This window comes from Lampris incognitus, chromosome 15, assembly GCF_029633865.1.
Source record: "Lampris incognitus isolate fLamInc1 chromosome 15, fLamInc1.hap2, whole genome shotgun sequence".
In the NCBI taxonomy this organism is placed as follows: Eukaryota; Metazoa; Chordata; class Actinopteri; order Lampriformes; family Lampridae; genus Lampris; species Lampris incognitus.
The window spans coordinates 41,982,994-42,005,752 of record NC_079225.1 but is presented as its reverse complement, the minus strand read 5'-3'; the positions used below and the strand labels follow the sequence as shown (position 1 = coordinate 42,005,752).

The 22,759-nt window shown below is 50.3% G+C and overlaps 1 protein-coding gene and 1 non-coding gene across 2 annotated transcripts in view; one reads left to right on the top strand and one right to left on the bottom strand.

Annotated features, from left to right (window-relative positions):
- Positions 1-7,210: 7,210 nt before the first annotated feature.
- trnam-cau (transfer RNA methionine (anticodon CAU)) lies at positions 7,211-7,283 on the bottom strand. The gene has a single exon. It is a non-coding gene; the product is annotated as a tRNA-Met (tRNA).
- A 6,862-nt stretch (positions 7,284-14,145) lies between these two features.
- Positions 14,146-22,759, top strand: part of kcnk10a (potassium channel, subfamily K, member 10a) — a 33,672-nt gene continuing 25,058 nt past the window's right edge. The window contains exons 1-2 of the mRNA XM_056294953.1: positions 14,146-14,200; positions 16,866-17,254. Coding sequence (XP_056150928.1) covers positions 14,146-14,200; positions 16,866-17,254 — 444 coding nt within the window. The remainder of the gene's footprint in view (positions 14,201-16,865; positions 17,255-22,759) is intronic.

Sequence of the window (22,759 nt, the reverse complement as noted above, 5' to 3'; positions counted from 1 at the left end):
CTGCCGGCCCTGCTGGTCTCGGTGGTCTTCTCCAGTTTATCTTCGGGATCCTGAAGAAAGAATCCAGTGAGGAGTAAAACGTTGATGTAGCAGGGGTGCCAAACTGCAGGCCTCGAGGGCCGCAGTGTCCTAAGGCATTTGTTGCAGCCGTGCACTACACCACCTGATTAAACTAGTTCCCTTCTCTGCTTGATCCAGGAGGCGAGCTAATTAGTGAAATCAGGTGGTGTAGTGCACGGTTGCAGCAAATGCTTGCAGACACTGCGGCCCTCGAGGCCTGGAGTTTGACACCCCTGATGTATAGTAACGCACACACGTGCCGTATCGGGGTTGGCGTCGGCAACAGCATCCAACAAAAACTGCCCATGCTGAAATTCACTGGAGCAGAATGGCATCGGAGGGCAACGTGAGCAACGGCACCACCGGTCGCTGTTTGCTCTCAGCAGAATCCGGTTCTGGATGGTCCCCACCGGCCATATCCCGCTGCCCGGCTAATGCAGCAGCAGCAGCCTCGGCCTCCCCCTGCAGCATCTCTTTGGTCGAACACTCTGGCTGGGATGAATGCGGCTGAATATCCGAGTCAGCCAAATCACTGTGAAACGTGTCCTCGTTCCTGTGCACTCATATTCTGGGATGCCATTTCCCCCCCGTTGGAAGGAAAGCTCGTTTGCTAAACAAGCAGCGTCATCTAGAGCGGAGACTGGAAATCCAAGCCGAACTCGCCCGTGGTTCTTCCCGGTCACCGTCTACGTCACCGATGCGTCAAATGACGACACCTGGTGCCGGAAGAACCGATTTTGCAGCTGCGGCCCAGAGACAGAGAATATTGGCAACATCTGCAGACGTTTTTCACACTAGTTCCCCAGATTCGGATAGACAGAGATGAGGCTGGAAATCTGTGAAGTGTTCCTTTAACTGTGTTGCATTCCCAGTGTGGAGTTGGAAAACAACGAGACAGGAGACGTGAGAGTAGACGTAGTCGAGGTAGTTTACTAGCTCCAACTTAGCATGTCATACATCTGACAACGACACTGAACTGCCTGTGAACCGGAAGCGGAAGTGCATTAGCTGACCCCTCGCCTCTTCCCTTAAAGGTACACCGTCCTCTTAGGCGAATGTCTCTCGATATATAGATGTGGGTCACCACACCAGTGTGATTCACAACAATCCTTCTGTACACAGGCATTGTTTTCTTAGCAGTGCAGTGTCTCATCATCATCATCATCATCATCATCATCATCATCATCAGTGTCAAACTTCCAAATACTGTAATTTTTTTTCTTTTTTTGCATTCTGTGTCGGACCCCCCCTACCCCCACCCCACCCCACCCCACCACCCCACCACCACCACCATTCTCTAATTCCTTATTTGGAAAAACGTGACCTTTGACTATTTCATTTATCAACTATTTGGATACTTTATTTGGGAACTTAACTGGTCGTCAGCAAATCTTCAAAATAATTTTTTGAACGGTCTGTGAACAGTGACCTCTCCTGGACAGCGTGTGCCATTGCGTGGCCCGCAACGGAGGAATAAAGACGTGACGAGAGCGCCACCCACTGGACCTGGTGACGTTGTGGGAGGATGAGGATGCTGCTCGGTGGAGGAGGCGTCATGCGTTAGAACAAAATGGAGAAGACAACAGTGACATCTGACAGTAAGGGGCACGTGAAGTAAAAACAACACGATCAGACCTGACAATTAAAACAATTAAAGCAACACAGATGAAGGAACAGCAGAAGTCAGAGGTGTTAAACCAGACGGGAAAAACGAGTTTAAAACGCAGTATATCTGTTGTTGGCAAGAGCTGCACACGCTGTTAAAATACCTGTTGGTTAGAATATTTTAAGCAGGAGGCACCCAGGAGTTTTACATGTATTTTAATACCGTCCAAGTCAAGTCTACACAGCTTAAAACATGACGCCTCCTCTGAGTTTCCTCTCATCATCTAGCGGTGTTCCTCAACCGGGGGTCCGCGGACCCCTAGTGGTCCGTGGTGTCATTGCAAGGGGTCCGTGAAAATAAAATATCTTTAAAAAAAAAAGATCCTATGACATTTATAGAAACAGGATTATTTTACTCAGATGTGACTGAGACCTTTATCTACCTAAACTATAAAGGGTAACAGGACTTTTTTCTCTAATTACATCTGTTTCACAAGACCAAATATGGACCCAGCAGATCTGCTCAGCTTGCCGTTTACTTGGGAGGGTTTCGGTGTGCCGAGGGACACCTTCCTGAACGAGGAGCCAGGCTTCTTTAAACTGCTCACGGCCATCTGGAGGAGGGACCCTGAGTTTGCCCATGAAATTGCTGTTTTTCAGGTGGTGGCACTACCCGTTTCCTAATCCTCCCAAGCCTCGCATCTCGGCCTCCCGTAATTCCCCGGAGTCTCAGCTGCCCGGCGTGCCAGAGTCTCAGCGACTCGGCCTTCCATGTCTCGAGTAGTCCCGACGCCTGTACCCCGAGCGGCTGACCGGTCTGTGCCGCCGGCCTCCAGGTCATCCCCCTGCCTGTCCGCCGGGGCTGCTCCGTCTTTCAGTCCTGCGTCTTGGTCACCCTGGTTGCATCCGGCGGTCCAGTCCTCGGGCCCTCCGCCTGAGATCTCTGGCCCCATTCGTCCACTCCCAGATCCCTCTCACTCACTCTCAGGGTCGCGGGGCTGCTGGAGCCTATCCCAGCAGGAGTTTTGCAAGTCTGTTTGCGTTATTAAGGCCTCGTTCTAGCCCAGCCTGTCTCCGCTGTCTGCAGGTGGGTCCTCAGTTCCTGCTCCTGGTGTGACAACAATGGGGGGTAGGCCTAGCATTCTGTTTGATCTTCAGTTGTAGCTCAAAAGCAAGCTTGGTAAAGCCTTCTTTTTTTTTTACGGGAAACTCGTAAAAAAAAAAAATGTCTCCATCCATTCTGCTACCTGGATCCGCTTGCGCTATGTGTACTAGGCTAGCTGGTTGGAGGCTCAGTGCGGCAGTTCCTTTTATTTTTTTTGATGGTGACATTGATTTGATTGAGAAGCCAGGTTCAACCTGGCCTCCCCTGTTGGGGATATATATATATTTATATTTATAATTATTTATTTATTTATTATTTTTTTAACAATGACATGACCATTCAATGTTGAGTTCAGTCACGCCTGGCCTCAGTCTGATTGGGGGGGGGGGTTGACAGGTATACTGTTAGACGTGTATGGAGGTCTATGCTAGGCTAATATGTGGCTAGCCTGAGTGATTTATCATGTTTAAGTTAATGAGCATTAGCATTAGTACATAGAAGTATTGACATTGTCATTTGGTGTGCAGTGTATTGATGCATGCTTTGCGTTTTATTGTCTGGTTTTACAGAAGCAACCAGTAAAGCCACACCTTTTTCCCAGAAAAGCTGTTTTGTTGTTGGGGTTCTTGCTCGCTATCGGTCTAGCCTTGCTCAGACACGCAAGAGCGAGGACAGAATACCATTATATTTATTGTAATATGATAATAAAAACGATAGTGTACCATAAATAACTTAACGTAAAGGGCAATGAAATATAGTGCAGCATAAATAACAAAATGAACAAAACAAAACAAAAGGTGCAAACCCTAAACACAACTCCCAGCCTACGCACACATGCACCAAACAAGATCCAACCCCTGATTGAAGCTTCTGCAACTACACCTTCGTCTCACCTGCTTATGTACACAGTGGATGTTAACACTGTTCTGTTGTTAGTCGTCTGTCTGTTTAGAGGTAGATCAGACCAGTACCTGTCTGGTGCAGGCCAGCTGAGGTCAGAAGTTCTGTGTGACGGTCTGGATGTGGACCGGTCAGCTTTACTTACCCCAGCCGGCATCGTGGCATCCAGAGCAGCAGGGGATGGCCCAAGTAATTGTCCAAATGAGGAGAACTACTGATCTGGAGGATACCGCCAAAGTTTGTCCACCCTGCTGAAGTCCAGCTCAGGAGGTCCCTCTGCTGTCCACCAGAACAGGGCCTTGGATATCCACCTCTGGTCCACCGCAGGCAAGGTGAGTATCCAGCCAGCTGGAAGACAGACTCGCCATGCTGCAGAAAAACAAACAAGTAAACACATAAATAGAAAGAAAAAAATGCACAATCACTTTAGCTAGCTTCCTTTGACCTTATTGTCCACGGGAAGAGACCTTGTTGTGCAGCGACTTGTAAATCGCATGAAGTACAAAAGCATACAGTAATTCTAAGATGGGCTGAATCAAAGACCAGCAGGTACAACAGCAACAACAAATAAACACATATACAAATAAACAAATGCACCAAGTATTGCTGAAGTAGTATGTTTAAGTGATTTATTAACAGAAGAGCGACTCCTGCTCCGACCTACGCTGTTGAGGTCCTGACCCACTGTGGTCGTTAAAGAGCCAATGGCACTTAATCGCAAGGAGTAGGGGGTTCCCGGTGCCCTGGCAAAATTCCCAATCTGGCCACGTCATCATCCCCCCTTGTACTCGGCTCAGTGGTTCCTCCCTCTCCACCTCAAGCGGAGGTGGGTGCTGCACATCGGTGGTGGTTGAAGTGAGTTACCCCCTTCACTGGGTGTCTAGAAAAGCGCTATGTAAATGTGATGATGAGGATGATGATGTCCACTCATTAGTCATGTCTGTGGCCCTGGCTGGATCTGGGATGCGAGGGTCATGCATGGAATCAAGTCCGTGTACCACCATCATTTCTGCTAAGCCACCTGCAGCAAATCACTGGACTAATGTAGGAAGCGACATACAAACGATGTTTGTTTTGAGGCTGCAAAGGGCGATGAATACCGGGAGAAGTGGATGGTATACTTGTCCCATGAGAGTGACCGATCCCATGGAGATTGTATGCCGTTATGTGCTTGTATGTACTATACATACGTTTATACATTTAAATATGTATGATTGTGTGTACCAGCATATACATATATATATATATACTGCTACATACATTTTCAAAAAAATTAAATCAAGGTTCAGGTTATGCAAAAGTCACGGGGTTGTAAAGTCGTGGGAGAACGTGGCAAATGCGTCTACTCCCATTCCTCTCTCCCCCGGAAGTCACCTGCACATATTTTCTAATGCGACCTTCTGGTGTTTGTATATAACTAAACATCTGTCTGACGTAATGATGAAGGCGATGACCTCGTTATCCTCCGGTTAAACTCCTAAAAAGTCAAAGTATCAGCAGTACCACTCACAGACCAGCACATTTTGCGGTAAATAATATTGTGCTGCATGTTTTAAATGAGGAGGAGAGAGGTGGAGAAGAGAGTGCGGGCAGGGTGGAGCGGGTGGAGAAGAGAGTGCAGGCAGGGTGGAGTGGGTGGAGAAGAGTGTCAGCAGTGATTTGTGACAGAAGGGTACCAGCGAGAGTTAAAGGGAAGGTTTACAAGATGGTTGTGAGACCAGCTATGTTATATGGTTTGGAGACAGTGGTACTGATGAAAAGAGAGGAGGTGGAGCTGGAGGTGGCAGAGATGAAGATGATAAGATTTTCATTGGGAGTGATGAAGAAGGACAGGATTAGGAAGGAGTATATTAGAGGGACAGCTCAGGTTGGACGGTTTGGAGTCAAAGCAAGAGAGACAAGATTGAGATGGATTGGACATGTGTGGAGGAGAGATGCTGGGTATACTGGGAGAAGGATGCTGAATATGGAGCTGCCAGGGAAGAGGAGAAGAGGAAGGCCAAAGAGGAGGTTTATGGATGTGGTGAGGGAGGACATGCAGGTGGCTGGTGTGACAGAGGAAGATGCAGAGGACAGGAAGAGATGGAAATGGATGATCCGCTGTGGCGCCCCCTAACGGGAGCAGCCGAGAGTAGCAGTAGTAGTAGATGTTTTAAATGAGTATTAAAAATACCTGCCACATGTCTCCGCCAACCTGGTTCCTCTGCCAGCAGTGTGCTGTCATCCAGCTCAGTGGACACGGGGGGGGGGGGGTGCCTGGCTCAAAGCTAAAAAAAAAAAGGCAGGTAAAACATGAACATCATCAGTATTGAATACTAATAAGTACTGAACATAAAAAAAATGTTAGTATACAAATTGTGCTTACAAAGTTTAGCTTTGCTGGGGGGAAACCAACGTTTTTACATTCTTGGCTGGTTTTGGCAACGTCCTAACCAAGAGCCACAGGTTATCCATTAAAATATATATATATACTAGAAGAACCCCGCTACAATGTAGCGGTTTGGTTCTCCACCCGTCTAAATCTCCCTCCTCTTCATCCTGCCAGCTAACCGCCTTCCCCCTGCCCCTAACCCCCCCCACTCCAACTCCCTCCTCCCCAAATGCTCAGAATCATCTGAAATGCCGAGAAAAGTGGTTTTTAGCCATTTTTAGAAAATTCATATTTTGCATAATTATGCATAAGCAATTTAATTTTCTGCTATTTTTCTGGTCCTCTCTGGAACAATACCTACCACCTCCAAATAAAAATGAGGATCATAAGTGCATTTTTGCAAAAATGCATATATTTTGCATAATGCCAAAACATTTCAAGTCCCAGAATTTTTTTTATATAGGTGAAAAAATCAAAGATGCTCAGAATCACCTGAAATGCCGAGAAAAGGGGTTTTTAGCCATTTTTAGAAAAATGCATATTTTGCATATTTATGCATAATTATGCATCATTTTAATTTTCTGGGTTTTTTGCCCTTACTCTCTGAGACAATACCTACCACCTCCAAAAAGAATTAGGATCATAACTGCTTTAGTTTTCTGTCCCGCTATCTACACACACACACACACACACACACATTCCGAATATATATATATATATATATATATATATATATATATATATATATATATATATATATATATATATATATAATCGTCTATTTCTTCGTATGGAAATAACTGCAAAGTATTGACGCACTTCAGACAGGTTGTTCAGAAGTGAAGCCGTCCTAATCGGTCGACGTGTGAAGCCTGAGGTGAAACGACGCCAACCGCAGCCAGTCGTTATGATTGGGTCAGGGCACTCGGACACGTTCATTGGGTCAAGTCTTGGCAGTTGCTGGGGGAAGTCCTGGTTGGAATACCGAGCGCTGATTGGCCAGAAAATACAAATCCTTTTTTTTTTTTTAAGATTTGTGGTGGGGGACGAAAACGTGATTGGCGGTCACCACCCAAGCATAACCTCGGTTTACAGGTGGGAGGAGGTGCGCTGTAAAACAGTAACGTCATAGTCTGTCGCGTGAACATTATTTTATTGTTCAAAAGATGTGCCCCGTGTGAGGCTCGAACTCACGACCTTCAGATTATGAGACTGACGCGCTGCCTACTGCGCCAACGAGGCTTCCGTTCATCGCCGTGCAGGTTCATTATAATAGCAGACCGCTTCCTGTTGTCGCAGGAGGTTCATCAGGTCCAGTTCATCTGGTCCGGTTCATCAGGTCCGGTTCATCAGGTCCGGTTCATCAGGTTCGGTTCATCTGGGCACAACGTTGGAGAAACGTTTCGTCACTCATCTAAGCGACCTCGTCATTGTCAGCGGACTGCAGGGACCACCCGGGACGCCCCCCCCCCCGGGACCCCCCGACCCCCCACCACCACCCTTATAAACAGCACAGCGCCATAACGACCGAAACCAGTTGTTGTGTATGTTCTTATCACACACACACACACACACACACACACACACACACACACATACACACACGCACGTTCAGCCAGAGCATTAGTCGACGTCACGCTACCAAGAGTGACCGGAAGTGCAACCCGAGATCCGCGTGTCGAATCCCCGTTCAGTCATAAATCGTTACGCGCGTAATCTGACTACCGCGTGTCCGTGTCGTCACCATGAATAACAAAGACGTTTCGAGCACTCCACACACAGGACGATCCGGGACGACCCACCAAGGTTGGGCTACCCCGGGGCTCGAACCCAGGACCAAGATAAGCAACCACCGGCTGATGGTTGCTTATGGTGAGCACTTTCCCTAACGTTACGTATGTGTATGTGTGTGTGTGTGTATGTGTGTGTGCGTGTGTGCGGGTGTGTGTGTGTGTGTGTGTGTATAGGCGGTACTGAACGTTTTTTGTATCCGTCTAAAACAGCCAAGTTTTACCTCTTTATTTCATCTTATAAGTCCACTTCGTAAATGTTATAAGTCCATTATAATTGTGTTCTCCTCCTTCAGTGTTGTATTGTGTAAATTGTGTAAACACGCTGTCCGTCTTGGGAGAGAGACCCCTCCTCTGGTGCTCTCCCTGAGGGTCCTTCCTGTTTTCTCCCCCTGTTAAAGGGGGTTTTAGGGAGGTGTTCCTTATCCGACGAGAGGGTCTAAGGACGGGATGTTGTGTTTCTGCTAAGCCCACCGAGGCACATTTGTAATTTGTGATATTGGGCTACACAAATAAAATTGATTTGATTTGTGATCTCAACCGGCAGGGGGCGACAGAGCAAGCGGAAAACTGGCGACTCGGCGAGCCTAAGTTTATAGACCAGCCTTTTGGTGCTAGAAATATTGAATACGATTAAAAGCTTTTAATGGGAAGGTTCGTTATACGCGCGGTGTTGTGAAAATGCAGCTTTTCAACACGAAACCTACCTGAGGACAAAGAGGGGCAACGGTTTTGGGTTTTTTTTAAAGGGGGAAATTGAATTCATCTAAATGTCCCTTTGTGATGGCTGCAACAGTTCTGAGGTATTTTAAAGAACAACGCTTACTTAGAGGTCCTCTGTACCGCGCATGCGCGTCTGCTGCAGATCCGCAGCAACTGGCCTCCCCGGGGCGAACACATTAAATGATCGGCGAGTTATTTGTAGAGAGCTAAATAATGCTTTTCAACAATTTAGCTAGTTAGAGGGCCGAATCAGACCCCCCTACCGGCCGGTCAACACACAAGGTGAACTGAGCAATCTGCAGTTCCATCGTTTGTTTGAACTGATCACAGCCACTTGTGTAATTGTTGCTCAAGTAAATGTGTATCAGTAAGTCAAGTCAATTCCATTTCTATAGCCCAATATCGTAAATTACAAAGTTTTATTGTGTTATGTGTCCCCAGGTTCTGCAGGCGTTGCAGGTCACCAGAACAAGAGGCTGTAAAGCGGGGTCTCCCAGCTCCAGGTGCTCCCATGGCGGGACCCGAGACGCCTCCTGCAGCTCTACAGCAGGGAGCAACTCGGCCATTCTGCCGAGCCTCACCTCGTCTTCCTGCCCCCAAACGCTGCTGGGGAGGCAAGGCTCAAGGGGGAGACGGCCACCTCAGGCCAGGCTCCGCCATCACTTCCTGTCATCTCCTTCCTGTCAAGCACTCCCTGTCACTATTGCACCGGCACCACCCATCTCTCTCCCCTTCCTGTTACCATCTGTGCAGCCTCCTGCGATGCCTGGGCCCTGACGGCTGCACCTGGAACCTGGACGATCCGGTCAAGCTGTTCCTCACACCACACGAGGACACGGGGGGGGGGGGGGGACAGGAGAGGGAGCACAGATCTGAGAAGAAGACGGATGCGATCCTGTGTAGAAAATGCCAGAAGGAGAGAAAGCCACCATCACATCTCCAGCACTTTGGCAACTGGTGCGGCGAAGACCCTGAGACGGTCATATGGTGAATGGAGGTGTCATGTCCCAGTATCCTACCCTGGGGTTTCTGTTCTGTTTGTCTCCCTCTCCTGTGGTGCCCCCTGTTGGTCGTTGTGTGTGTTAGTCTGTCACGCCCTCACCTGGCTTCAGCACACCTGCTCTCCATCAGCTCATCGCCCATCCTGTATCTCAAGCTGGCTTTTCGTCGGAGCTGGTTTCAGCTCTCCTGGTAGTCCCTCTCCTAGACTCCTCTAGTCCGCGGCTGAGCTTCTAGTGGTCCTGGCGCCCTAGACGTTATATCGCTCCTAGGGATTTTTTGGGCTCTTGGTGTTTCTGCTCCTTGTGTCCCCTTTTGTTGCCTGTGACTAACGGACCCTTCTTGAGTTCAGGATCACGCCTCACCTGTTGCCTGTCCGCCCTCGGCTGCCATCTTGCTCATAGCTGCCCCTTGCTGCTCAGCCATCTGCTCCCCCCAGCTACCCCCCCTCCTTCGCCCTTCATTAAAAGCTGCTCAGGCTTTCATCTCTCCCCTGTGCTGTGCTCTGCGTATGAGTTCGCCCCGAACTTCCTGACAGGAGGGCTGGGCTGGAGAAACAAGGTTATGGTGGGCGGGGGGGAGGACGACGAGGAGGAGGAGGAGGAGGGATGACAGCCCTACAACTTCTCAAAAGAAGTTTGTGTGTGTGTGTTTGTGTGTATGTGGGGCTGGTGGTGGGTTTTGTGTTTAGGGTTTGTACCTAGCTATGTGAACTTGTCTGTCCTGTGATGGCCTGACTCCTGTCCAGGGTGTTTCCCACCTTCCACCCAATGGCTGCCGGGATAGGCTCCAGCGTCGCGCCACCCTGATTAGGATAAACGGCTTGGAAAATGGATGGATGGTTTGTACCTTTGTTTTTGTTTTGTTCATGTTGCACTATATTTCATTAGAATTGATTGCACTTTTATTTATACAGTTAGACGGGTTATAATGACTGTTTTGATGTGTTCTTCCTCTTATTATTAGTATTTTGTTAGGGTATAACAGCCACTTCACTCAACTGCACAGCTTTTAGCATCTACAGCAACAGGATTCTTTGGCCTCTCAGACTGCGGTGATAACTGACAGCACACCTCATACCTGTCATAGTCTGTCTTCGTCATCATCACATGCGTAAGGTCCTTGGGTTGGCTCTGGGTTCTACGTAAGCCTACTTTTCATTTCTGTTATTTTAGTTGCTGGTCATAAAACCACAGGACTTGTGGGATTAATAAAGTATTACCAAAGTATTGTAACAGGTGATATTCTTGCCCGGTGCGGGATTCGATACGGGGTGTACTGCACCACAAGGCGACATCACTAACCGCTCTACTAAAGAGTCAGACACGTTAGCTAGGGGCTAACGTGTCTTATTAGTAGTTTACAGTCGTCACCCTCTCCCGGAAGCGCGCCCTCGCGCTTTGTTATTCCCGCGCTCCGGAGAGACTTCTGAGGATCTGCACACTTCCGGATCCCACCGCTGCCACCAATGTAACCGGTTATTTCTTGACCGGTGCGGTTTTCGATACGAGGTGTACTGCACCACAAGGCGATGTCGCTAACCGCTCGGCTAAAGGGTCAGACTCGTTAGCTAGGGGCTAACGTGTCTTATTAGTAGTTTACAGTCGTTACCCTCTCCCGGAAGCGCGCCCTCGCGCTTTGTTCTTCCCGCGCTCCGAAGAGACTTCTGAGGATCTGCACACTTCCGGATTCCACCGCTGCCACCGATGTAACCGGTTATTTCTTGCCCGGTGCGGGATTCGATACGGGGTGTACTGCACCACAAGGCGACATCACTGACCGCTCGGCTAAAGGGTCAGACCCGTTAGCTAGGGGCTAACGTGTCTTATTAGTAGTTTACAGTATTTACTACTATATGACAGTTTCTACTACTACTGCTGCTACTATTTCTACTGACTGCCACTCATCGTTGTTTATTACCGTTAGAAACGTCTTTGTTGTTTATTTTGACAATACGAACACACGGTAGTCGGATTACGATCGTAACGATTTATGACCGAACGGGGATTCTATACGCCGGTCTCGGCTTCTATTTCCGGTAACTGTTGGTGGCGTTACGTCGACTAACGCGCGCAGTCCTTGCGCTAACGAGGCTTCCGTAGACTGACGTGCACGTTACAATATTGTAAACAGACTCGCTAGCCCTTGGCGAACGGGTCGGACCCTTTAGTCGACTGGTTATCGTAGTCGCCTGTGGTGCGGGACACACGGGTTCGCGTCCCGGCTGGGTTGTGGCGGTTCCCGGACTGCCCCCCCGAATTCTCGCTCCATTGGTGTCAGAAGCGGGGTGGGGAGACCGTGCGGCCATCGGGAGCGCGTGCGCCCAGAGGCGAGAAGGAGCTGATACGCTGAAGCGCGGGGAGGCGCTTCCCGAAGGAAGGAGGGAGGGGGGATAGGGTAACGTGCACGGATGGATAGACTCTCTAGCTCTTGGCTAACGGGTCAGACCCTTTAGTCAGCTGGTCAACGTAGTCGCCCGTGGTGCGGGAGACGGGTTCGCGTCCCGGCTGGGCTGTGGCGGTTCCCGGCTGCCCCCGAATTCGCTCCAAAATAGTGGGAAAACCTGTTCTTATAGACCGAAAACATGCTTGTTCAGGACTGTCACCGTCCCGGGCCGTTGTGTTAACGGATTACAGTTTGCCGAGTGCAATGCTGATGTGGCTCCACCCAAGCGCCGATGGTCTTTATTAAACTCGGTCTACATGGGTTGTAATGTCATAAATTCCGTTTGCATGTTTAGGAATCTGCTCAAATCTTCCGTCTTTGCAGACGAATCTAACTAAACTACATCCCTACATGAAACACTTTCCACTCAACTGCATTTCATTTGTTATCCCAACCAGCAGAGGGCGACATAGCAAGCAGAAAGCTGAACTCGGCGGTCTTAAGTTTATATATAGAACTGCCTTCGGTGCTGAAAATATTGACTAGGGTTAATAGCTTTTAATTCTTGTTTTCAACGCGGTCTACCTATCTGCAAGACCGAGATGGGCAAGGTTTTTCTTGAAAAGGGGGGGAAATAAATTCAACAGAATGTTCCTTTGTGATGGACGCGATAGATCTGAGGTATTTTAAAGGACAAAGTTGCATCCAGGTCCTCTGCGCCGTGCAGGTGTCTCTACTGGAGATCTGCAGCAACTGGTCCTGTTAAACACACCGTACTCTCAGGTGAACTGGATAATCTGCATGTCCTTGGCTTGTTGGTGAAACCCCAGCTGGTGCGTTCCTTGCCTCGGCTGAACGTCTTGCATTGCAACCCCCGTGGACAGCAGGTCCCCACGCAGTGAAGGACTTTGGGGGGGGGGTATGAATAGATGCTTCTAACCCAAGAAACGTGAAGGAGACGCTGCAAAAGAAAGCGCGCGTAAATGAAATTGCGTAAATTAAGCTGATCATGTCCAAAGATCCGGGTTCCGTTTTTTGGCGCGAGACGCGGCCGGCATCGTTTTGCACGCTTCCGGGCCCCGGTGCGATCAGTTGCACGAGAGCACCAGGAGCGGAAACCCGTTCCGTGGTGGCCCTGGTGTCGCTGCGGAATCTATGGGGGCCACGTCCTCTCAGTAAAACCGAGTCTTCCACTCCAGACCCCTGGTTGTGTTCTCTGTCCCACGCCATTATTAGGTATTGGGAGAAATAGGCTGCCCACGTGCGCTATCACACGAAAGGAGGTAGGGAGCCACAAGCACGTCTCGTCCGCACGTTGCGATGACGTCATGATGGTACGCTTTTAACGGTGCGCTCTGCTTCGCCGGTCATGACCAAGGTATGCCGCAGCACTTTGCGCACCGTTTGAGGCCAAGAAGAAATTGCATGTTACACACACCCCACCCCTCCCCACCCCACCACCGCCCCCTCTGCTCCGTGGTAGAGGGGGCGGGCGAGGGGCTCCGCTCCCCAATAACTGCCGTTTGGCGTCCCGTAACGCGCAGCCGCCCGGCGCACCGCCCCGGCGCGGCCACGGGGACGCGCTGCGAGCCGCGCGTCAAAGCGTCGTAGGCGTCGGTTTGCGGAGCAGGTGGCGCCTCCGACGCCGAGGAGCGAGGATCACGAACTCAACGCTGCAGACGTCTCCCATCCCCTTTTTTCCTCCTCCTCCTCCTTCTTCTTCTTCTTCTTCTCCTCCTCGTGTACGTCTCGCACGCGGTCGTGCATGTGCGAGCCGACGTGAAATGAAGCGAGCGTGACACCTCCTCAATGGAGCGCCGACTCCTCCTCGTCTGCTGCCTCCACGGTGTTTACTACAGCACGCGAAGGCGCCAGCAGACGGTGGTGCAGCAGGCAGGCTAGTGAGTGTGCGCCGCTGCTGCTGCTGCTGCGGCTGCTGTTGTTGTTCCTCGACACCATCCTCCTCCTCCTCCTCCTCCTCCTCCTCCTCTTCTATCTTTCTTCCGGTGAGGAGCTGCATGGCAGTAACGCGTCTCTGTCCACGGGAGCGAGACGCGACCAGAGGCGGATGATGTGTTTTTACTCCCTGCCGTTCTCCATTCTCTCACGCTTAAAGGCGGCGGGATTCGGCCGAGGGGGCGTCGAGTGATCCACATATATATATTTTGTTTTTCTTCCCAAGAGCGACAGAAACCAGCGGAGGAAGGATGAAATTCCCGACGGAGAACCCGAGAAAACCCGGGAACGCCAACCCTCCACCAGGTTGTATCGTTTATCTCTGCATCCACCATTAGCGACCGCGCGGGATCCGCTCGCAGGTCTCGGGGCGACACGTCTGATATCAGGAACAGTTGGGTGGGGGTGGGGGGGTGGGGGTGGGGGGTTTACACCGAATTTACTCAAAATCGGCCCGGAAGTTGGTGATTTAGACAGATGCTGCCGTCTGGAGAGACGTCAACACGGGCTGCATGGCCGTTCATCACAAGTACACTGCCTGCTGGTCTTGCCGGAGACCAGGTCTGGTCACAATAAAACAAAACAAGTCGCTCCTAACTCGTCCTTCGGCTCGTTCTGTGGGTCTCCGCAAGCTGCAGATTGTCTGCTGTCGATGCCCCTCCGCCCCCTCCCCTCGCACCGCCTCAGCTCGCCGATCATCGTGATCGATAACGACCAAGGGTGCAACTTGCCCCGGTGAAGTGCGCGCGCTAGCGGGCAACCTGCACGCGCGCTAGCGGGCTCCAGTCTGTCTTGTTTCTGCAGCCGTCTCGCTCTTCTATTGGCTCCGATCACAAACGCGAGCCGAACATGTGTGTTGGGTGGATTTTTAAGCCTCACATGCAAGCACTGATGAATGCAATCCACCCCTCCATCCACCCCTCCATCCCTCCACCCCTCCATCCATTCCTCCACCCCTCCATTGATGGAGGACTGGCTGACAAGCCGTCCTGGCAGGCTTAGTCCGTGTCCACAGCGTGATTTTGAGCTAAAATCTCTCAGGGACAACTTGTCAGTCAGCTGTGAGACACCCCCTACAGGGGATCCGATGCAGGGGAGTTGTGTGTTGCTCTGGTTGATCCATTACTTCATCCGCCACAGCTCCCCCCCCCCCACCACCACCACCACCCATGCCCGAATCCTGCATGTGTGTCACGTCGTCATCACGCCGTCCAAACCCATCCGTTTCACCCCGGTGCAGGTGACTTACAAGTCTTGTCTCGTCTTCAGCGCCTGGTCTTCCGGGCGAGGCCGGCGGCAGGCGTGGTGTCGCGTGTCGTGTTCAGTCGGGGGGGGGTGGGGGGGGTGGTGGTGTTTGGGGGGGCGCACGGCTCCGTTCATCTCAGTGCATTGCACCTGCCAGGCCAGCGTGTGAGGACGCGAGTCTCTCCCCATTGCAGCTGATTTGTTACATAAATCAGAAGGAGTTGGGTGGGTGGGGTGGGGGGGGGTGCGGGTGGGGAGGGGTGGGGTGGGGAGGGGTTAATTCTGTTGGTTATCTCAAGTCTGGTCTTGTTGTGAGTGAGCTGTGGCACAGCCCTCACGAATTCTCCACACCCGTTGCATAATACCCACCGAATTGTGGATTATGAAATCGACGCTGAGGGCTTCGGGGGGTACACCACCGGCTCGCCAGGCCGGTGGTGTACCCCCCCGTGGTGTACCCCCCCCCAACACCAGGAGTCCACATGCTGTCCGGCCGAGACCAGCCAGCTGCGCCAGCGCATCACCCCCTTCCCTCGCGGGAAGTCCTGTGCAGCGGTCTGGGCATGTGGACGGAGCCGCTGTGCCATTTCACCAACAGACGTCTCGGTGGTGTTCTGGTGGGGGCGGTGGTGGTGGGTGGTGTTGAAATCCTTGTCGTTGCGGGTCCAGCACCGCAGGTTTTACGCGGGGTTCGTGCGGCACAGCCCCGCTCTCAGGTGGGCTTAATGGGTTTTTGCAAAAAAAAGGAAAGACGTGAAGACTTGTTAAGGGCATGGGTGTTTTCTGCTGCAGGGCTGCAGAGGCCACGCTCCCGTCCCGCGCACCGCACGAGCGGCTCTCCATCATGCACGCGCCGATACGACCTGGGACACTTCCTGTCATGGGGAAAAATGATCCTCCGCTGCCCGAGGTGGCTGTGGTCATGGCTCTGTAGATTGTAATCAGTCAATGCGTCTGTCTCTCTGTCTATCAATCTGTCCATCTGTCTGTCTGTCTCTCTGTCTATCAATCTGTCCACCTGTCTGTCTGTCTCTCTGTCTATCAATCTGTCCATCTGTCTGTCTGTCTGTCTGTCTCTCTGTCTATCAATCTGTCCATCTGTCTGTCTGTCTCTCTGTCTATCAATCTGTCCATCTGTCTGTCTGTCTCTCTGTCTATCAATCTGTCCATCTGTCTGTCTGTCTCTCTGTCTATCAATCTGTCCACCTGTCTGTCTGTCTCTCTGTCTATCAATCTGTCCATCTGTCTGTCTGTCTCTCTGCCTATCAATCTGTCCATCTGTCTGTCTCTCTGTCTATCAGTCTGTCCACCTGTCTGTCTGTCTCTCTGTCTGTGTCCTACGTTATCGGTCTTTTCTGTCTGGACCTCTCTTTTGGTCTGTCTTCTTTCCCCCACTCTTTACTCTCTGCATGACTTCTCTCTCTCTCTCTGTCTCTCTCTCTGTCTCTCTCTCTCTCTCCTGCTAGATCGATTCCCTCCTGGAGGTCTCGGGGGGGGGGGGCCTTGAAATGAACCAGATTTGTTGTTCTTTAGCTCCCACGTTAAGCCATCGAGCCAGCCGAGCGCTTCCCACCTGTTGCATGTGTCGGAGGGATCGGCAGCAGGAAACACTCATCCGCACATGCATGCGCTCATCCCGCGCCCTTCGCCGGGAGGGGACCTCGCTGCACGCGGCAGCCGTCGCGGCGCGTTTACTAACGCCTCCTCTCCTTGTCTTGCGTCGCAGTGGCGGTCCAGACCAACCTGCTCCCCCCCAAGAAGGTGCAGGCCGGCATGCTCCAGTCCAGCCTGGTGCAGGCCAGCGTGGCCACCATGCAGAACCCCATGGGCTGCAGCCTGCAGCGGCTCTCCGTCTCCGTCCCTCGCCCCGCCAGCATGGTGGCCAGCATAGAGGGCGCGGCCGACGGTTCCGCCCCCTTCACCGTGATGAAGTGGAAGACGGTGCTGGCCGTATTCGTGGTGGTCGTGGCCTACCTGGTGGCCGGCGGCCTGGTGTTCCAGGCGCTGGAACAGCCCTTCGAGAGCAACCAGAAGATCACCATCACGGCGGAGAAAGCTGCCTTCCTGCAGAGGCACCCCTGCGTGTCGCCGGCCGAGCTGGAGGCGCTCATCAAGGTAAGGGCACGCCTGCGTCTTACCGGCCGCTGGTCGATACAACGCGGGCTTCTCTTCTCCAGGCCCCCGGGCAGGGTCCCCGGTGGGGACTCAGGTCCGCTGAAACCCAAAGCACCTATTGATCAGAAGCTATTTGAGCTCAGTGCACACACGCACGCACGCGCACACGCACGCACGCACACGCACACGCACGCACGCGCACGCGCACGCACGCACGCACACACCAAACAAGGCCAGCCTTCCTGGAAACTGATACAAACCACACTAAGTTGGCCTCCAGACCAAAAAGTGTAAGGATAAGTTGGCGGGGCTCACGCACGTCTCCAACGCCCTTGAAGATGTCTGAATGTGGGGTGGAAAGAAAGAATCCGTTTCCGGAAAATAAATCTTTAAATGTGTCTGGAGATGGATAGAAAGACTTGGATAGAATGAACAACGGCTTACTTCTACTGGGTACCCAGTAGGGCTGAACATCACATGGTTTCAATATACGTAATGTACATATAATACATAATATACATAATGTACATATAATACATGGTATACAATACATAATACTGTAACGTGCATGGATAAGTAGACACGCTGGTCGGACCCTTTAGTCGACTGGTTAACGTTGTCGCTTGCGGAGTGGGAGATACGGGTTCGCGTCCCGGCTGTGGCGGTTCCCGGACTGCCCCCTGCATTCGCTACAGTGTACCTAATGTAAAACCAATAGGGCCCTTCAGTACTGTCATGCTGAACCTCTTATGAGTGATAGAAAGGGAAATCTAGCCAGGTGTTTTTATGACGACTCTTAAAACATTCTGGCACATCTGACAGATAATATAACGTCGTCTGACGTGGACAGGATGTGACGCCAACACTTCCTTGGTGTCGGTTCAGGCTGCGGATTCGCCGGTCAAATTTCACCGAAGTTGAACTCCGCGCGAAGCGAAGACGCCCACTTCCTCCGCCACCGGAAGCGAACGTTTAACCCCCCCCCCCTCGCTCGCCTAGAATGGAAGTGAACGGGAGGCGAAGATTCGCCAGTGTTGATTTCGCGCATGCGTGACCGTGGCCCTATTTCTCTCTCGCGTCACAGTAATCGTTACTAAAGTGATACATTCTTTGCAGACGGAGCTTAAAAAGTTAAAAGTTGCATATATTTGGTGACGTCATATAACTCCTTTATTGTATTTGGAATAGCGTGATCCTCCCACGCGCTACGCCCCCCCCTCCCCATGGTGAAACTCCTCACTGTCAGGTGAAAAGAAGCGGCTGGCGACCCCACATGTATCGGAGGAGGCACGTGGTAGTCTGCAGCCCTCCAAAAAAAAAACAAGTTATGCTAAATCACCCACTTTGTAAATGAACAGTAATAAAGAAAAATGCAATTTTTGTGTCTCTCCACCTGCCGCCCAGTGACTGCTGGGACAGGCTCCAGCACCCCCGCGACCCTGAGAGCAGGATAAGCGGTTTGGATAGTGGATGGATGGATGGATTGTGTTACATTTTACAACAAAAATATCAGTGTTGATTTTTTTGTTTCCAATATTGGTTCGTCCTTACCATGTGGCTTCTGTCAGCTTGCAGGAAATTGTATCGCCATACACTGTAAAAATAGACAAGCTTGCCAAGGGGTTTTTATCGTGTAATAATGCTTATTTCAAGATATTACTAGTAAACTGTCCCTACCCCGCAGGCAGATAATGTTGCTTGTTTCAAGAAAGTGTACTTATTTGATAAAGAATTTTCACGGAACAGAAAAGAAAATCTCGAAACAAGAAACTTGATTTTAAGATGATGTTATTTACAGTAAATGTCTTGAAATAAGTGCTATTATCATGAAACAAGCGCACTTTCTTGAAACAAGCAATATTATCTGACAGTAGGCAGTGTCGGGGAGTAACTAGTTACATGTAATTACATTTCAATTGTAATCTGTTACTGAGAAAATATGTAATTAGATTAGTTACTAATCAAAATGTTGGGGATTACAAAGGGTTTACATCAGAACATATTCTTTTAATTAACAAGCTTATATAGTTTAAGGGTTGTGCTGTAAAATCAAAAACATTCCAGTCTTAATTAACTTTTTAATAAAAGTTTGACAGTAACCAGTGTTGAGCGCTGTTGTGAGGTTTACACTGCCTGGTTTAAATGTGTGTTTTTAGGACTTTTCAGCTTTATTGCCCAGTTTAAAAAATTTGTGAGGAAAGTTATCAAAAAGCAATCAAATGTAATAAGTTACGTTACTTTTACCAATGAATAGTTATGTAAACTACTAATAAGACACATTAGCCCCTCGCTAACAGGTCTGACCCTTTAGCCGAGCGGTTAGTGATGTCGCCTTGTGGTGCAGTACACTACGTATCGAATCGCGCACCGGGCAAGAAAAGAACCGGTTACATTTGTGGCAGCGGCGGGATCCGGAAGTGTGCAGATCTTCAGAAGTCTCTTCGGAGCGCGGGAATAACATAGCGCAAAGGCGCGCTTCCGGGGAGGGTGACGACTGTAAACTACTAATAAGGCACGTTAGTCCCTAGCTAACGTGTCTGACTCTTTAGCCGGGCGGTTAGTGGTGTTGACTTGTGGTGCAGTACACTCCGTATCGAATCCTGCACCGGGCAAGAAAATAACCGATTACATTACTATTAAATTTTTAGCAGGATAACAAGTAATCTGTAATCCATTACATTTCAGAAGTAACCTTCCCAGCACTGGCGGTGGGGTAAGGAAATTTGACTAGCAATATCTTGAAATTAGCATTATAAGACTTAAAACAAAATAAAATGCCTTGTCCCTTGTCCGGCACGGGGCAAATCATAGAAAGGACGATTTGTTCTCAGTTCCTAAACTCAAAATGAGGCACACGCAACCTGAAGAAGGGAGGAGTTGTACTGGGGAGCGTCGCTACTGTAACCGGTTATTTTCTTGCCCGGTGCGGGATTCGATACGGGGTTTACCGCACCACAAGGCGACATCACTAACCGCTCGGCTAAAGGGTCTGACCCGTTAGTTAGGGGGACTAACGTGTCTTATTAGTAGTTTACAGTCGTCACCCTCCCCGGAAGCGCGCCCTCGCGCTTTGTCATTCCCGCGCTCCTAAGAGACTTTTGAGGATCTGCACACTTCCGGATTCCACCGCTGCCACCAATGTAACCGGTTATTTTGTTGCCCGGTGCGGGATTCGATACGTGGTGTACTGCACCACAAGGCGACATCACTAACCGCTCGGCTAAAGAGTCAGGCCCGTTAGCTAGGGGCTAACGTGTTTGATTAGTAGTTTACACTACCAAACAGCGCGTGATCTTAAATGGACGTTGACTGTCACGGAGAAGGCGTTGGTTGTGACGTCACGGTGTGTCCGAGGGGGGGGGGTGTTTTCCTATCCGGCTGAGCTGGGAGCAGAGACCCAGTGGGTGGCGATTCCGGTAATAAACTGGGTGCTTGCCCATTAATATCTGCCCTGCCCCTCACGCCAGGAAATGGCTTCCTTCAGGTCCTCATGTGTCCGCCAGACGCATCCGACGCTCATTATCGCAGCACCTCGGTGGTTGGAAACATGCGTGGGGTTCAATTAGAGCAGAATAGAGAAACGCCAGATTGACAGTGATTTAAACGGTGCTTAAACCCTTTCCCACGTACCGCAGAGGAGCGCGTGGCAGCGTTTAATCTCAGAGCAGCGTGGCAAGAGACGTCGCTCCAAGCAGCGTGCGTGAGTCACGGTTTAGCAGCAGGCCGGCGTTGTGCAGCCTCCCTGCTCATCATTTCTCCTTTTACTTTGTGGCTCGGTGAAGCCCCCCTGCCTCTGCCATCCAGCTCCAGTCACACGAAGCCGTTTGTGACGGCTGCAGATTTTTAGTCTCGTCTTGCCCCCCCCCCACCACCACACACACACACACACACACACACACATTTTAGTAGAGGAGGGTTGCCTGCCAAAACATTAAAATCCATCTCATGAATGTACTCTGAGGCAAAACCTTCCTGACACTCATGTAAAAAAAACAACCTTTGTAAAACAGAAGTTATAAGACTCGCCTAGGAGACGGTGAAGAATTAAGATGGAGGGGCACAATTTTTTTAACACCTTTATTATACAAACAAAATCTCGCCATAATGTAAACTATTGTAGCGAATTCGGGGGACAACGCAACCACAGGGAACTGCCGCGGCAGTGACGCGAACCCGTATCGCCCGCACCGTAGGAGGCATCGCTAACCGCTAGACTAAAGGATCAGATCCGCCAGCCAGCGGCCAGCGTGTCTACTAATCCATGCACCTTACACTACTAATAAGACACATTAGCCCCTAGCTAACGGGTCTGACACTTTAGCCGAGCGATTAGTGATGTCGTCTTGTAGTGCAGTACACCTCGTATCCAATCCCGCACCGGGCAAGAAAATAACCGGTTATAATTATAATATCAAATTAGCAAATAATACAACTCAGACTGAGAAGGAAATGTAAAAAAAAAATTAAAATAATGATAAAAAATAAAAAGACAGCGGTCTAATCAGAAATCAATATATGTATTTGTTTGTTTTGAGACCTTTTCAGATATCCAATTTTGAAACAATGTGGAGGAGCGCGTGTATGACCTCGGCAGGAAAAACTCGTTTTCGTGTCAGGACCTCAGGATTACTTCCGCTTCCGGCGTTTTTCTTTTTTTTTGCCGACGGCGGAAACGAATAGGATTTCCGGTTCCCGATAATGAATAATTTCATCATTAAAATATATGTTAAACCAAGACAGTAGGGGGAAAAAAGCGGTAGGGCGGATTCCTTATAGACGTTATCAAAATGGGCTAATTTAAAATATATATTTGCTGGAAAACCAAGTGCGGAAGTGCGTCACGAAGCCGCCATTTCGCGCCCCGCGACAGCGGAAGTGCTGGGCGCGGAAGTGCTGGGCTAGTTAATGGCTGCGATTTCTTACTGGTTTTCTCATCGCAGCTTCAAAATTGGTTGGTACTTCACTTAATAAATACAGAAGTACATATTCAATTCTAACGTTTAAAGTAAACTAGTCAGCGTTGGCGTTGGACGGAGTACGAGGCAGTACGTCCCCACCCCGAGTCCAAAACGGCAGGGGCTCTGCTGCCCGCCGGCTCATGGCGGTACTCGGGAGTGCGTGGCCGGAACGTGTTCGTGTGTGGGAGCCCTGCTCCCGGCCCTGAAACCCAGTAGGATAATGGACGGGATAATCCACTCAGGCAAGTAACATGAATCAGCGCCGTGCCTCTTTCACTGCCCGAGCACATCCTGCACCGGGGTCCGCTTCATCTGCGCAGCGTCTCGACGCACAAAACTGGTTTGGACCAAGAGATGAAAATATGTGAAGAGTAGCTATGAGCCACAGCAATGGACAACTGTAATAGCCTTTATTTAAAAGTTGCGACTCTGTAATAGAGCACAAACGTATCTGAAACGGTGGGGGGGGGGGGGGACAACCCACCCTGCATATAAACCCAGAGACCAGTAGCAAACCCATCTTCATAAGTAACCGGCTCGTGTGAAG